Source organism: Zalophus californianus, chromosome 4 (assembly GCF_009762305.2).
Source record: "Zalophus californianus isolate mZalCal1 chromosome 4, mZalCal1.pri.v2, whole genome shotgun sequence".
NCBI classification, from domain to species: Eukaryota; Metazoa; Chordata; class Mammalia; order Carnivora; family Otariidae; genus Zalophus; species Zalophus californianus.
Genome location: NC_045598.1, coordinates 79841171 through 79856218, shown reverse-complemented (window position 1 = coordinate 79856218; position 15048 = coordinate 79841171). Strand labels below are relative to the sequence as shown.

General features: G+C 42.1%; 1 protein-coding gene across 1 annotated transcript in view; it reads left to right on the top strand.

Moving 5' to 3' along the window:
• ALG14 (ALG14 UDP-N-acetylglucosaminyltransferase subunit) overlaps positions 1 to 6895 on the top strand; it is a 93919-nt gene extending 87024 nt beyond the window's left edge. The window contains 1 exon segment of the mRNA XM_027578299.2: positions 6419 to 6895. Within this exon segment, the coding sequence (XP_027434100.1) occupies positions 6419 to 6649 (231 nt within the window). The 3' untranslated portion in view covers positions 6650 to 6895.
• The last annotated feature ends 8153 nt before the right edge of the window (positions 6896 to 15048 follow it).

Here is a 15048-nt window from a genome sequence, read left to right as displayed (position 1 = left end):
CTTTTCTATACCACCAGCCCCTGGTCAGATCTGGGTAGAAACATCTGGCCGGGTCACTGGCCCATCCACTAGCCTCAAAGCAGACCTAGAAAGGAGTCTCACTTGTGGTATGAGAAGTGGGCTGTGCTTGCTGCCGCAGTTCAGTGAGAAATTACTCAAACAGATTCTAGGCAGGAGCAGAACCAAAACACCGCATGGCCCATTCCCAGTTCATGACCGTTGTTTTATTAAACTTTCTACAACTTCCTTAAGGCCTTGAAGCTGTTTCTTCTAACCTTTCACTCAGCAAGAACTCTGGAACATAGTTCAGTGCAAAATTAAAACCTTAGGAGTCACAGATTTATATAGAAAGATGTTCAAACAACATGATTTAGAACAGAAAAAAAAGGAGTCAGTCTAAATTTCTACCAATAAGGGAAGAGTTCATTGAATGATGAGGTATCGATAGAATTAAGTATATGCAGTCATTAAAAATCATGGATTTTTAAAAAAAACTTTTTATAACACACAAAACTATAGCTAAACAGAACTTTACAATGTTTGTATATAAGCTCTCACAATTATGTGTGTGCACATATGATCCTATTTTATAGTAAAATATATAAATGTTTATATAAAGACATTCTTTGAAAGAGAATGTTAACAGATTGATGAGATTGGAAGGATTACTCTTTTTGTTTATGCTTTTTGTAGTTTTCACACTGAGCTGAAAATTATTATAGTATTTCAAAGAAAATCGGGGGCGCCTGGGTGGCTCAGTTGGTTAAGCGACTGCCTTCGGCTCAGGTCATGATCCCGGGGTCCTGGGATCGAGCCCTGCATCGGGCTCCCTGCTCGGCGGGAGCCTGCTTCTCCCTCTGCCACTCCCCCTGCTTGTGTTCCCTCTTTCGCTGTCTCTCTCTCTCTCTCTCTGTCAATTAAATAAATAAAATTAAAAAAAAAAAAAAGAAAAAGAAAATCGGCTGGGGGCAAACTTCTGGGGGCATCATTTTTATCCGTGTCCTCAAAAAGTACAATTTTTCCCAAACCAACCTCAAACTAAACACTCTGAATTCTAACTCTTTTCTCCTGGAGTAAGTTCCTCCCTCCCCCACAGTGTGTTCCCACTGCTCTTTATGTTCACATATAGATCATCGGTTCCTGCTTACCTCACCCGGCTCTATTGGAGCTCTCCTTCCCCTCGGGTGCACTCTTCCTCTGCCCTGTTTTTTAGCCCAAAAATTTGCTGAAATAGCCATCTCTGAGGTTTCCATTACTATTCTCTTGGCCAAATCTGAGGATCTCTATCGTTGTAGCTTTGGTGACCACAAGAAACATTGATTCATTATGTTTGGCACACTTTTGGGCACAGGCTGTCAGATGACCTTGTAGGTTTTCTTATTTTTCTAAAATAGAAGGTGCATTCTTAAGCACCTCATCTGACTTTGCTTCCTGTTAAGCCTTACATCCAAGCTGTTTTTCTCCCTGTGTCTCAGGACTGTTCCTACACCTCACTGTTCCGTCTCTTCCACATCTCCCTATTCATTGTCTAGATAGTAAAGCCAATATCCTGTAAACAGAAGTGTTAATTCTGAAACCTGTGACCTCCACGGAGACTACCTGTCTGAGCTGCTCAGCTTTGACAGTGGGTTAGACTGCTGGTATCCAAGAACTGCTTGGAGATAGGGGCTCCAGTTTTCCAGCTTTATCCATGGCCCTGGAAGCTCCGCATAACCTTCCCTGCAGCTCTGTTCCTGTGGTTCATGCGCTCTCTCCAGCCTCTGCCTCCACCAGCAAGGGGCTGTTTGAAAGTCTGGCTTTCAGGCCGGTACCTCAAGAGCTGGACTCTGCCTCTCTATCCATTCCCTGCAATTGCGGCCCTGGTCAGACTCTCCATCTGGCTTTCAGTCTCTCCTTCACACGTTCCCTATTGGCTCACTCTCAACTTCATGGTCTCTTACCTTCAAACCAATCCAGGACCCCAGAGGTCCTGACCCATATACTGTGTATGGGGTTCCTACTAGGCTGGGAGTTGAGTTCAGACTACCCAGCTTAACTACATCTCTTCACACGTGCTGATGTTGTGTTTCAGCCAGCGGGACTTGACCTGTCCCAAATCTACAGGACAACAATCCTCTTGTAATGGTTGATCCTTGATCCGGCTCATCCACCCTCATGACTCATATTTATATTAGCCCTGACCTCTTTCTCTTCTCTAGACCTATAAGTTGTATTATTCTTAGTACATCTCTTGGATTTTCTACTCTCAGAGAAGTTTATTTATCGATCTGTTAATTCATCTTGCAGGGACATACTGAACACCTACCAGTTGGCACTGCAAATAGTCAGAGCCTAGTCAGGGAGTTAGACAAAATAAAGGGCTATGTCAGTTAGTATACTTTTTATTACTAGTGACAGAAGTCCTGATTCATACTGCTTAAGCAAAAATGGAATGTATTCCCTCACATACCTGGCAAGTCTAGGGATAGATCTGGTTTCCTTCAGGCACAGCTGGAGTCATGGATTGTAAATGCTACCTTTGGGACCTGGCCTGTCTTCATCTCTCAGCTCTGCTCTGTTCTACGTTGTGATGGCTTCATTCTCATGGCAGCAAGATAAATGTTAATGGTGCCAGGCCTACATCCTCCTAGGTCCCAGTATAGCAGAAAAGGCACTGCTTTCTCAGCAGCCCCAACAAATGTCCCACTATATCTTATGATTTCTCACTGGATTAGGTGCTCTTCCCTGAACAAGTGATTTTTGTCAGAGAAATTCGGTGCCCTGACTGCTCAGACTGGAGTCATAGGTCCTCTCCTTATACTTGAGTATGGAGTCTACCCCAGCACTTAAGTTGAGAGAGAGATAACAGTGGTCCCCCTGAAGAAAAGGCAAATGGATGTGGGACAGTTGGGGTTTTTTTTTGGTTTTGGGGTTTTGGGGGGGGCTGGTTTTTTAAAAGCTGTCTGTTACAGCCATTATGTTTATGAGGAGTGCATATGATAGAGTTACAAACAGAGTTGAGTGTAGCAAATAGAACATTTGACCCCATATACAATAGGCAAAGAAGGATTCCCTCCTCCTTTACCCCCTCACTCCTTCCTTTGAGCAAAATTTAATGAGTGCCTTTTTTGTTCCAGGTGCAGAATATAGATTGTCCTAGACGTTGACCCTGCCCATTAAGGAGTTTACAAGGTAGTGAGGAGGAGAGAGAATAAAAGCAAGGCCCCCACATTCATTGAGAATGTCCATTTTAAGAAATAAAAATACGAAGAGTGTTTCTGTGTTTTTTGTAAGACTACAAAGACAGTGCCAACCATTGTATTATTTAACATTGTTTAACATCTTTTTTACTTAATTCTGTTTTGTTCAATGCTTGGAATAAGTCTTTCTGATCTGCTTCATTAAATAGTGGAAACTCCATGATCCACAATTTTTTGATTTTTTTGCCTAGGCTTCTGTAAAACTCAGAGTTAAAACCTGTGGTTAATTAAAAATAGCTTTCCTTAGCCTAAGTTTTCCTTGAGACTAATTTGCCCTTTTTTAAAATTCTTGATGTATGGTTTTGTGGTCTTACAGTACCTAGGACTTTTGTAGTAAGGTACTTCAAAATAGAGATATGACAGAGATAAACAAATGAATACCTTTAACTTTTACTTTTATCTTAACAGTCTCTGCTTCTGATCTATAGCAGGTTGCTAATACATCCCCCACCAATGCCAGTCATTTCCCTGTGTGTATACAGACATTTCTATCAGAGTATTCACAGTTTGTATATACAGATAGTGAGATGAACACATGTGGATATGTACATTTTTTAAAGACAACCAACATGAAAATATTTTTGTGACATTGAAGACTCAACAAGTAATATTTACATTATTTTTTAGCTGTAGGTTTTATTTTATTCTTTTTTAAATAATTTTTTATTGTTATGTTAATCACCATACATTACATCATTAGTTTTTGAGGTTTTATTTTATTCTGTACAATGGAAAAAAAGAGAAAAGCAACAAATAATCCAGGGTTTAGGGAATACGTTCATGCAGTGGTTCTACACTGGAGACATTTGGCAATGTCTGGAGACATTCTTAATTGTCTTGACTACTGGAATCTTGTGGGTAGAGGCCAAGGATGCTGTTAGACATCCTACAATGTGCAGGACAGGCCACCACAATGAAAAATTATCCTGTCCAAAATGTCAATAATGCCACTATTGAAAAACCTCACATTAATAGGATTTTTAGAATTCTAAACCCTGAAAGGATTCAGAACAATCTTGTAATTTAGGCATAAGACAACACTAAAGGCAAATTAAAGTCATAGAATTAAAAAAAAAAAAGAATCATGGAGCTGACAGGGAAGGTCATTTAGTCCAGTCTCCCTTTGCATATGGTAACTAACTCCTGGGGTGCCTGAGTGGCTCAGTCAGTTAAGCGTCCAACTCATGATTTCTGCTCAGGCCATGATCTCAGGGTCATGAGATCGAGCCCCGGATTGGGCTCCATGCTCAGCAGGGAGTCTGCTCCAGACTCTCTCTCTCTCCCCACCTCTGCCCCTTCCCACTGTGCCCTCGTGCGCTCTCTCTCTCTCTAGCTCTCTCTCAAATAAATATGTAAATCTTTAAAAAATAATTAAAAAAAGAACTCCTCCACTCCTAAACATGTGATAAGGCAACTTCCCCAATCTCTCTGTGCCTCAGTTTCCTGTTCTACAAAAGGGACAATAAAACTTGCCTCAAATGATTGCTGTGAGGAGTAATTGAAATAATGCATATGAAATGTTTAGTTCTGTTCCTGGCCACAGTGAGTTGTTGTTTAAAAGTGGTGGTAAGAGCCAAGGTGGTGACTCTCATTACTGTTGTTGCCCCAGCTGGTTGAAACCTGTTCCCGACTCTCAGTCCCGTTTTCTTTCTATTGCACTGCCTTGAAAGGTTGTAGGGGCAACTCAGTAGGGATTAAAAAAGACTAGTCTGAAAAGGAGCTTAGTAGCTGGTAATTCAAGAAAAACAACAAAAATTCTTCAGAGAGATAGGGGGTTAAATTGTAGGTAGACACTTTAAGGAAGGCACAAAAAAGATTGGTTCCCACCTGAAACAGGCTACCTTCCCTCTTCCCAAAGTTTTGTGAATGATGTGCCAGGTGGTCATAGGGATCAGATAACCTTTATCAAACCCTTAGAGCCCTGGCCATGTCTTACAGCCCTGACAGGATGTCTGTCCATCGGGAACAATCTGAAATGCCAAGATGGTCAGGCATTGTATCTGGGGACCCTTTCAACTCTAAGATTCTCTGATGTCTGATAAGTTTTGTGGACTTTGTGCTGGAAAGATCATGTGACATTGTAGATAATGCCCAACAGGCATACATAGACAACCACAAATCTCCTGTTTTATCATTTGTGGAATAAAAAAATTGCTTTATTAGGGGTATCTGGGTGGCTCAGTCGGTTAGGCGTCCGACTTTGATCTCTGCTCAGGTCTTGATCTCAGGGTCGTGAGTTCAAGCCCCAGGTTGGGTTCCATGCTAGTTATGGAACCTACTTAAAAAAAAATGCTTTGTTAGGTTTTACTAATTCAGTTGACCAGTACGAGCATATGATAAGATGTTTCTGCAAGTACTTTTTTCTCTGAAAGTAATAATAAATTACCAACAATTCTGTGAAATAGGTTTCCTCTTATTTTCTTAAAAGACTTTTAAAAAATTTTTGCAGTTACTCTAGGAGTCAATTTTTTATTTCCCTTGTTATTTTTGCCAACTAAATTGTTTTTAAACAGTAGCTCTCTATAAAAATTAGCAGAATTCAAAAGCATGAAACTCTCTGGACCACAAGCACAGATTAAATTTTCTGGAGGAAAAAATCTCATTCATTTAGTAGCCTTCTCTCAAATATCCTATTTGTTGAATTGAACTCCTGAAATGATTCTATACCCCACAAAGACACTCTACATAGACATTTTCTCCTACATCTTACATGTCAGTGCTCCAACTGTTCTAAAGATTATTTTAAAAAATCAACAAGAACAAGTTGATACATGAGAAAACAACTACTCATAGCTGACTTTATCTGTCTTCTATGTTTTTGTGTGACATTAAAGATCCACAGAACATCTGGAGAAGAGCAGCACACACACGTCCAGTGAATACGGGCTGAGCACCAGGCATGGTGCTAAACACCTCTGGTAGCACAGGGCACGCCACCCAGGCCCAGAGAAGTTAAGCTGTTTGCCCCAAGCCACACAGTTGGTAAGCAGGAGAGCCAGCAACACAGCCCTACCTGGCTCCGGGTGCATGGGTTTTTGCTGCATACTAGATCTTTACAAGGAATAATTCAAGACTTAGAAAAATAAAAAATCTCCCATAAGATGTGACTGTTTTTCATTTTAGATGCCTCATTTAGATTAGTGTTATGTTAATTTGACCTTCATTTTTTTTTTTTTAAGGTGTTGTGTAATGGACCAGGAACATGTGTTCCTATCTGCATATCTGCCCTTCTCCTTGGGATACTAGGAATAAAGAAAGTGATCATTGTCTATGTTGAAAGCATCTGCCGAGTAGAACACTTATCCCTGTCTGGAAAGATTCTGTTTCACCTCTCCGATTACTTCATTGTTCAGTGGCCAGCTCTTAAGGAGAAGTATCCCAAGTCTGTGTACCTTGGGCGAATTGTTTGATGAATGACAACTTACTTCTCTAGAATTTTGCAGTCAACCATATTTATTGTAATCGGAGTAGAAAAAACCATGTTTATCGTAAAGGCTTCTGAAGGTCCTGAGAATTATTGGTGGTGAAGAGTAAAAAATGTGTAAATAATCCAGTAAGGAAACTGAAGGTGCTCTTATAAAAAAAACATTAAGGGGTGCCTGGGTGGCTCAGTTGGTTAAGCGTCAGACTCAGGTCATGATCTCAGGGTCATGAGATCAAGCCCTGTGTCAGGCTCCCCGCTCAGCATGGAGTCAGCTTGAGATTGTCTCTTTCTGCCCCTCTGCCCCTCCCCCCACACTTGTGCTCTCTCTCTCTCTCTCTCTCAAATAAATAAAATATTTTTAAAAAATTAAAAATGAAACAAACATTAATAAACCATTAAGTATTTATGCCTCTGTGTACCAAATTTCTTTTCTTTTGTATCACTACCTGCAGGTTATCTTCTGACTTGTTTTAGTAATTTTTTCCTATAGCTAAATATAATATTAGTATGATTAGTAACATTTCCTGTTCTGCAGCTCTTTTTTTTTTTTACAATATTCTGCATTGTAAAAAGAAAAGAAAGATATTTCTTAGATTTGTTCAGATACAGCAGGCTCTGTTTCCTGTATGGAAGCAGTAAAGTCCCTGGTGAATCCTTTTAGCATAAAGGAAGCAGTCATATGACATGGGCTTCATGACAAGTTGCACTCCACAGGCTTCCAGAACAGTGAGCATAAACCAGTATCTTTTTTTGTTCTTCAGTTTTGCTTTGTGAGTCATTGCCCTCAATCCAGAAGATCTTTTGAAATCCCTTGTTGAATTGTTAAAATAAATTAAAAGGTGATTCTGTTTTTCAGAACCCAAACTCTCAAATTCACAACAGCATGGCTGTCGTCATCCCTGGCATTTTGAGATGGTTAGGCTCGGTAGAGTGTATTTTTACTAAACATTTATGTGAGGGCTTGCTATGTGCCAGGTATTCTTCTAATCACTTTTCAAATCTTAACTCACAGAATCCTAATAACAACCCGGTGAGGTCGGGACTGTTATCATCTCCCTTTTACAGATGCCCAATAAATGGCAAAGCCGAGATTCCAGCCGCAGCAGCCTGGCTGGAGGGCGAAGCCTGTTTCCCGGGTGAGCAGCCTGTGCCGTCACACACGCACCCATACTCAGGAGGGCCCTGCACTTGCTTTCATACTCTGCTGTCACGGATTTCTTAATGGGTGTGGAACAAGGGACCCGTTCCCCAGAAAATAATTCGTTGATCCTGCTTGAGAATCTGCGCCACTCTGCCAAGTACCAGCAGTACAACCCCGACGGCCAGGCCGGACTGGGCCGGGCAGCTCCTCAACGAACGGGAGTCCTGTCCCCTTCTGCTGAGCTCTGTCCTTTAACAGCGAGAAGACCCCTCGTAGTGTTTGAGGTGTTCCTTTTCTCCACTTAAATCTGTTTCGGAAGTATGATGTACATCTAATAAATGGTAAGAAATAAATGACGAGATGGAGTGTCCGTGAAAATGCGTGAATACCTAAGAGGTACAGTGAACATGCTGAGGCCCATCTAGCTTTTATCGCTCTTTGGGCAAACCTTCTCTGGAAAAAGTAGGCACATCTGTCACCAGGACATTTTCCTAGGTGTTTGGCTGAGAAGACTCTCGGAATAGGGAAACTATTTTGCTGTCTGGTTCTGTGGCCTTGGGGCAGCCAGGAGGCAGTTCGTTGTGTGCTTTGACTTTAATCATCGAACGTCAGGTGCTGCCCCTGCTTCCAGTGGTGGCAAGGCCTGGAATGTCAGATGAAATAAGCCTCTACTTCTCTAGAGAGAAAGTGATTTTTTGGGGGGGATAAGAGCATGTACATTTTTTCACCTTTGAGTTTTGCTCTGCTCTGCACTTTGTTCCTAAGTGGCACTAGGTCCATAGTTAACGCATGAAATTGGACTGCGTTCAGTTCCAGTTCCGTCCATGCCTGTCTGCGCACCGGCACAGCTTGCCCCAGCCCCCACAGGTAATCCTGCTGCTGAGGCTCCTGTCAGGCCAGAGCGCGCAATGCTTAGGCCACAGAGAGTTGTTAGAAAAGATGCCATCATTTTTTCCAGAAATGTATGTCCCAGATGTTTTGCAGAGCCTTAACTTAGACAGTGGTTAGCCTGGAATGTCAGAGGGAAAAAAATCTCATGTGTGTTATATCACTAAAAATTTAGGACTGTCTTCCTGGATTCCGACTGCTGTGCACACATTCAGAGTGAGGTTTCCTCGGTTCCAGATTATTTGGTAAACAAGCGCCTGCTCTGCTGTGTGTTGTTGTTATGGCTAATTCAGGTCCTCAAGGTCACATTAGCAAAGGGGCACAGCTTGAAAAACATCGTGCTCTAGTCTCAAACTGAACATCAGTGGCTACCTTGTCCTTTTGGATTGCTCTTGAAACACTCCAGAATGCACCTCTTACTGGAAGAGACTGTTCACGAAAAATTAATTGCATCAGTCTTTAAATGAGAGACAAGGAAACCACACATCCTGCCCACACCTACTTCCCTGGAAGATTTTTATCTACAGTTCAGTTGTCCTAAAGGGTTTCAGCAGCTTGCCAGGCTAAAAGTCTAACTATTTCAAATAGGACATCCAAAAGTCATCGCGGGAAGCTTTAGCCAGGAACTCGGAGTGCTATGAAGCCGTATCAACAAGAGGAATGTTGTACAATTTTAGACTGAATAGCAAGAAGTTCTTGCTAAAAAGGAGATGACCCTAGCTTTCCCGTATAAAAGCAACTTGAAACGTGTTTATTTGGCCTTCCAAAGTGAGATTCAAACTGAGAAATGTACTACCCCCTTACTGTGCAGTCCCTTAGATTGAATCAGTGCTTGATTTCTTCTGAAAAGCCCCATCTCACCAAAAGGAGTTTGACAGCAATGTCTTAAGCCTCTTTTATCCACAGGAAGAACATCATCGTGAGTGTTAAAGAAGATTGTCCTTCTCCATACAGCTCACTCCATATAGTGGGGCCATGTGGAGTTTCTTCCCCATGATTTCAGCTCTGTCCAGCAATGAGCAGACACCCAGATTTTCTTGTCTGCCCTGAACTTTCTTCTGCTCAGCCCGCCACTCTAGTGCTCTAAAAACAAATTGTCTACACTTACGTTCTTCCTGCCGACTCACTTTAAACATGGATTTGACATAGCTCCCCCTTTTTCCCTTCCAGAGTACTTAACTGCCGCTAGCCCCTCTCTCTCTCAAGCAACAAACTTTGGAATAATTGTTTTGTACTCTCTTCCCTTAATCCATGTAGAATTGGTTTCTCTCCCCTTATTTTTAGTATCCCCAGAATTTTCCCTTGTCTTCCCCTCCTCTTCTCTCCTTGTCATCTGAATTCACCTATTGATTCTGCCTTTGAACCAGTTCACACTCACCCTTTCCTCTTCAGTCCCATGGTCACAACCTAAGCTAACTCTTCAACATAAATTCCTTGTTTTATTAGCGCATTCGTTGAGGAACTGAGGCATAGGGAGATTAAGTATCTTATCCAAGATTTTATAACTAGAAAGTGACGGAGCGGGATTTGAACAAAGGCACTCCAGCTCCAGCCAGACTTAACCTTAACGGCTGGGTTAGGTTTAAAAAAAAAAAAAAAAGTGCCAGGAATGGGGATGAATGGGGCGCTGTGATGGAGAAGAAGGTGCTGGGTGCTCTAGAAAGGGATATCGGGAAAGACCTCTCTAAGAAGGATGTTTTAGCTGAAATCTGAAGGATAAGCCTGGAATATTTGTCCTCCTTCCACTTCCCCTCCCAGCTTACATTTCACCTCCACCACAAACTCTTCCCCATCTCCCACAGTCTTGTTTCAGCAACTTCTTCTTTAAACACCTTGGTGACATAGCCACCCATACCTAAGGTTAGCACTGAGCTACACAGACCATCATAGTGCAGTACCTTGTGTTTAGAAACACCTGTAGAAGGAAGAAATGAATGCTTCTGATCATTATTTCTTTATGTTCACCTTACATCAGGGATTATACCTCATACTTTCATGGCCTTGCTCCACTCTTGGTCACACCTGCCACAGTTCTGGACCAAACGTAGGCATTGACTACACATACAAGTTCTCATACCTTCAGATTTTGTCTAGGCCTACTTAGTTACAGCTCATCTAGACCAACGTTCTCAAACCTTTTGGTCTCAGGACCTCATTACACTCTTGAAAATTATCGAAGACCCCACAAACTTTTGTTTATGGTGGCTATAGTTGTCACTATTTACCACATTAGAAATTAAGACAGGGAAACTTTTTAAACACAATAATACACAGGACACGTATCACTAGCCATCAGAGCAATGATATTCTTACACATCATGAAGCATCTAGAAGACTGTAAGATCATGAGAGAATGAGAAGGAAAAAGGAAAATGACATCTTTGCATTATTATGGAAAATAGCTTTGACCTCATGGACTCCTGAAAAGGTCTTGAGGACCCCCCAGAGGCCCCTGGGCTACATTTGGAGAACTGCTGCTCTACATAATGGCGCATCAATAACTTCATTTCTATCAGCCTTTAATCAGTCAATGATCTATGTGCTAGTTTTCTATTGCTGTGTAACAAATAGCCATGAATTCAGTGGCTTCAGACAACAGCTGTTCTCTCACTGTTCTATAGGTTAGAAATCCAGGCAGGGCATGACTGCTTCTCTGCTCAGGGTCTTACAGGGCTCTAATCAAGGAGACAGCCACGGCTGGGTTCGGATCTGGAACTCTGGACCTTCTTCCAAACTTATTCAGGTCGCTGCTGGCAGAATTCAGTTCCTTGCAGTTGTAGGACTCATGGTGACCTGTTTCTTAAAGGCCAGTGAGATTATCTACTGCTGCTTGTCTCTTTTAAGGCACTGATGTGACGGGGTCAGGTACATGTAGGATAATCTTCCTTTTAATTAATTCAAGATCAAATGATGAGGGACTATAATTACATCTGCAAAGTCCCTTTTGCTATATTAATGTAACATAATCAGGGGAGTGATAGCCCATGATATTCACAGGCCCCACCAATACTTGGGGATTATAAAGGTGTGGATGCGACAGGGTAGAATATTGGTGGCCATCAAGAATTCTGCCAACCACAATCTACCAGAGGTGTTTTGTTTTGGGGGAGGGGGGATATGTTTTTCAAATCTTTCACTTAGACTACAAACTCCTACCTCAATGTCCAAGTTTTGTAATTTTTTTTTAATACAGGAAATGCATGTCTTCCAAACTGCCTCACTTTTCCAGCAAGTTCTTCTGTGCTTGGTTTGTTGACCTGTCAAATAGGCATAATGATAGTCCCTCCTTACAGAGTTGTGTGCACTAAACTAAGATGGTACGTGTACCCCCTTTAGCACAGAGCCTGGCACATAATAAGCCCTGAGTAACTCTGTGTCTCCAAGTAACCAACGTGACTTCCATGGTATGTAAGTGGCCTGAAGGAAGGTGTCCTTAAACTAAGTGCAGCAACCATTTCCCACCCTCTAGGATAGCTATCATAAAAAGTTGTCTTAAAAGAAAATAACAAGGGTTTCCAAGGATGTGGAGAACTTGAAACCCTCATACATTGCTCTCATACGTAGGTTGGTTTGGCAGCTGTGGACACCAGTTTCTCAGTTCCTTAAAAAGTTAAACATAAAGTTACTGTATGGCCCAGCAATTCCACTCACAATTGAAAACACACGTTCACACAAAAACTTGTACACAAATGTTCATACCGGCATTACATAATAGACAAAAAGCAGAAACAACCCAAAGGTCCACTGAGCAATGAATGGGTTAACAAAAAACGTGGTATATCCATACAACGGAACATGACTTGGTCACAGAAAGGAATGACATGATACAACATGGGTAAATGAACCTTGGAAGCATGCTCAGTGAAAGAAGCCAGTCACAAAAGACCACATATCATATGATTCCCTTTATACGAAATGTCCAGAATAGGCAAATCCACAGACAGAGAATAGAGCTACTGTTGCCAGAGGTTGTGGAGGGGGCCATGGAGGTGACTCCCAACGGGGATGGGACTTCTTTTCGGGATGATGAAAATGTTGTGGGATTAGATAGTGCCTGTGGTTGTACAACTCTATACCAAACGACTGAACTGTATGTACACTTTACATGGGTGAATTTTATGGTATGTGAATTATTTCTCAAAAAAAATGATTTCTCCATCATCAATAGTAAAGGAATCTATCCATGTATATTTGTGGGTGAATATATAGATGGAAAAAGGCGAAACAGCAAACTAAGCACTGCCGCCAGGAAGCTGCTACAGGGAATGTGCTTGTTTATTGTGATTCTACCTCTGCCCACGGCCAGAGATGAAACAAAGACTGAAGGTGCTGGGGACAAAGCATGGCTTTGGGGAAGAGCTGAGTAAGAACTGGATGAAATAGCCTAGTGAGGGGGCCTGGAGGAAGAAGATGGTCTCAGCATGAAATAACTCCTTCCCCGACCTCCTCATTAGAGATGCCTCATGACACGGCCTCACCCCAGCTAAGAGCCAAGACGACTGAGTCATTTGTATTGTCCACAGTTGGCCATCCACGTGCCTTCTGCAGTAGGACCTTGACTTCTCCATCAAGAGGTAGAGTCCGGTGGCTCACCCCTTGAATCTAACTGAACTGGCCTGAGGGGCTTGTCGGACCACTAGAATGCAGCAAGAGTAGGAAGTGATGTTCTGACTTGGTCTCTTGAATGTCCTCTTGGTACCCAGCCACCGTGCTTCGAGAAGCCCAAGCCACACGCAGAGACCATGTATGGGTGTTCTGGTTCCCGGATGTATCTGAGTACAGACTTTGAGTTGTCTCGATCCAGGGTGCTAAACGTGTGAGGAGAGAAGCCTCCCAACGATTCCAGCGCTGCCATTCTCATCACTCCCTGCCTTTCTCGTCCTCCTGGCTGAGGTTCAGACGCTGTGCCCTGTGAATTTCTGGCCCACAGAGTCCCTGAACAAGATGAAATGCCTGCTATTTTCTGCCATTAAGTTCTGGGGGAATTTGTTACAAAGCAACAGGTAATTAGAACAGTAACCTTTCAGAAGGAGCCAGTCTCTCCAAAGCTTGGTTACTCTGGCTTAATATTGGAGAGGAAACGATTTCTCGCCCCTAAGGCAAAAGGAAGAAAACATCTTTCTACACCATGGGTAGGAAAAGGCTTTTTTTCTCCTTGCTCCTTGGCCTGCATGTAGCAGTGAAACAGAAACCAATGGATTCTTTTAAATCTTTTAACCATATGCAGATGAATAAGCAAATGGTTGGACTTGGTTCCTAATCTCTTGTCCTTTCCTGAATAACTTTTTTTTTCCACTCTAATAAACTTTAGCATTTAAACAGAAGTCATGTGTCGCATATATGACGATTGACAGCAAGAATGTAGAAAACGAGATAGCTGCTGAGGACGAAAACTTAATTAATAGCCAAGCCATTCAACCAAAAATCAGAACAGTGTTTCTGGCAGGGAAATGTAAAATATTTTTTTTCTAACTTGGAATTCTTTTTTTTTTTTTTCACTCTCAGTCTTTTTAAGATCATGATTTAAAATTCAGTGACTACGCAGAGAACTTTTTAAAATTCTCAGTTGAACTCCACTGATTGAAGTGCAATAATCTTTCAATGACATTGAGCAGGGCCACCTTCCCCATCCCTGGGTCCCCTGGGGGAATTGCCAAAGCCCAGAATACACAAACCAAGACTCATGGAGGAACAAAATGGCAGGAAAGCTGAACAACAGCAAGGGGGATGAAGGAGTTTGGAAGGACAGTCTTCTCTCTCACAAAAAGGGAAAAGAAGTTTCATTCTTAAAGAAAAGGGGTGGGGGAGAAAAAAAAGACCTTTATGGTAATACCATATACAGAGTTGGCAGAAATTTGGCAAAGAATAAAAAGTATCCAAAATGTTCCCTTACTCAGTTCCCACCTGAGGCTCCATTTTCAAGCTGATTTGCCCTGAATTCTCTGGACATGGAACCGTGCAAGGCTTCTAGAAGGGCCCAAGTGTTGGTCTCTTGACTCCCAGCAGAACAAGCTGAATCTGAAGTGGCCAGAGAGAGAGCTTTAATGTTCACCAAAATCGTAGAGAAAACAAGTTATTTATGGATGAAATGATAGAAGAAGGTCTGAGGTTTGATTCAAAACCCATTGCCGGAGTGGGGAAAGCAGGAGAATTTATGGATGAAACAGGATTGGCCAGACATAATCACTGCAGAAGCTGGGGATAGTGGGTGCACAGGTCCTCATACACCAGGTTCATCATATTGTTGCCTCTACTTTCCTATATGTTTGAGCATTTCCATAATTAAAAGTTGTGGGGTGCCTGGCTGGCTCAGTCAGAGGGGTGTGAGCCTGTTGATCTTGGGGTTATGCATTCAA